Genomic DNA, 706 nt, shown 5'->3' on the forward strand with positions numbered 1-706 from the left:
CCAGAGCCGGGGGGGGGACTCCAGAGGCCAGACCAGGCCCCCAGCCCCTCCTCCCTCAGACCCAGGGGTCCAGCCCCCAGCCTCCTCCTCCCTCAGACCCAGGAGTCCAGGTCCCCAGCCTCCTCCCTCAGACTAGCTGACCCAGCCCACACCCCTCCCCCACCCCATTCCTGGGGATCCTGGACTCCTGGCTATTGGTCCTGACTCCCTTTGGACTTCAGACCCACACCTGCCCCTGGGGTCTGGGTCATGGCCCCACCTGGAGGTGCCAGGTGGAGGCAGGAGGGGCCACGTGGGCCAGGTCCGAGACGGGTGTGTGCAGGGTCCGGGGGGCCCAGTAGGTGGTGGGCTCCTGCAGCAGGTTGATGAGGCGGATCCAGTGGTCAAACAGAAAGGCCATCTCCCTGTCCGGGGCGTTCAGCTCCAGGTAGTAGTAGCGGCCTGTGAGCAAGCGCAGCTTCAGGCACCGGCCCGGCAGGTTGTGGACGTAGAGGCGAACCAGGTCCAGCGGGATCATTCTGGGGGCAGCAGAGAGAAGGTAGAGGGGGAGGGGGAGGGCTGGCCCAGGATGGGGACCCACGTCGGGGGGCCTGGCAGGGGGTCCACGCGCCTCGTGTTCCAAAGCCTGTTCATGGCGGCTGCAGAAAGGGGGGTGCCCCGGGGCTCAGAGTCAGGGACGCGGCACCCCCCAGGCCACCGGCCTGGG

The 706-nt window shown here is 68.7% G+C and overlaps 1 protein-coding gene across 1 annotated transcript in view; it reads right to left on the reverse strand.

Annotated features, from left to right (window-relative positions):
- FAM71E2 (family with sequence similarity 71 member E2) overlaps nt 1–633 on the reverse strand; it is a 7,193-nt gene extending 6,560 nt beyond the window's left edge. The window contains exons 1-2 of the mRNA XM_006772225.1: nt 581–633; nt 260–518 (exon numbers count right to left, since the gene is read on the reverse strand). Coding sequence (XP_006772288.1) covers nt 260–518; nt 581–633 — 312 coding nt within the window. The remainder of the gene's footprint in view (nt 1–259; nt 519–580) is intronic.
- Between the last annotated feature and the right edge of the window lie 73 nt (nt 634–706).

The sequence above is a fragment of the Myotis davidii genome, unplaced genomic scaffold (genome assembly GCF_000327345.1).
Source record: "Myotis davidii unplaced genomic scaffold, ASM32734v1 scaffold326, whole genome shotgun sequence".
NCBI classification, from domain to species: domain Eukaryota; kingdom Metazoa; phylum Chordata; class Mammalia; order Chiroptera; family Vespertilionidae; genus Myotis; species Myotis davidii.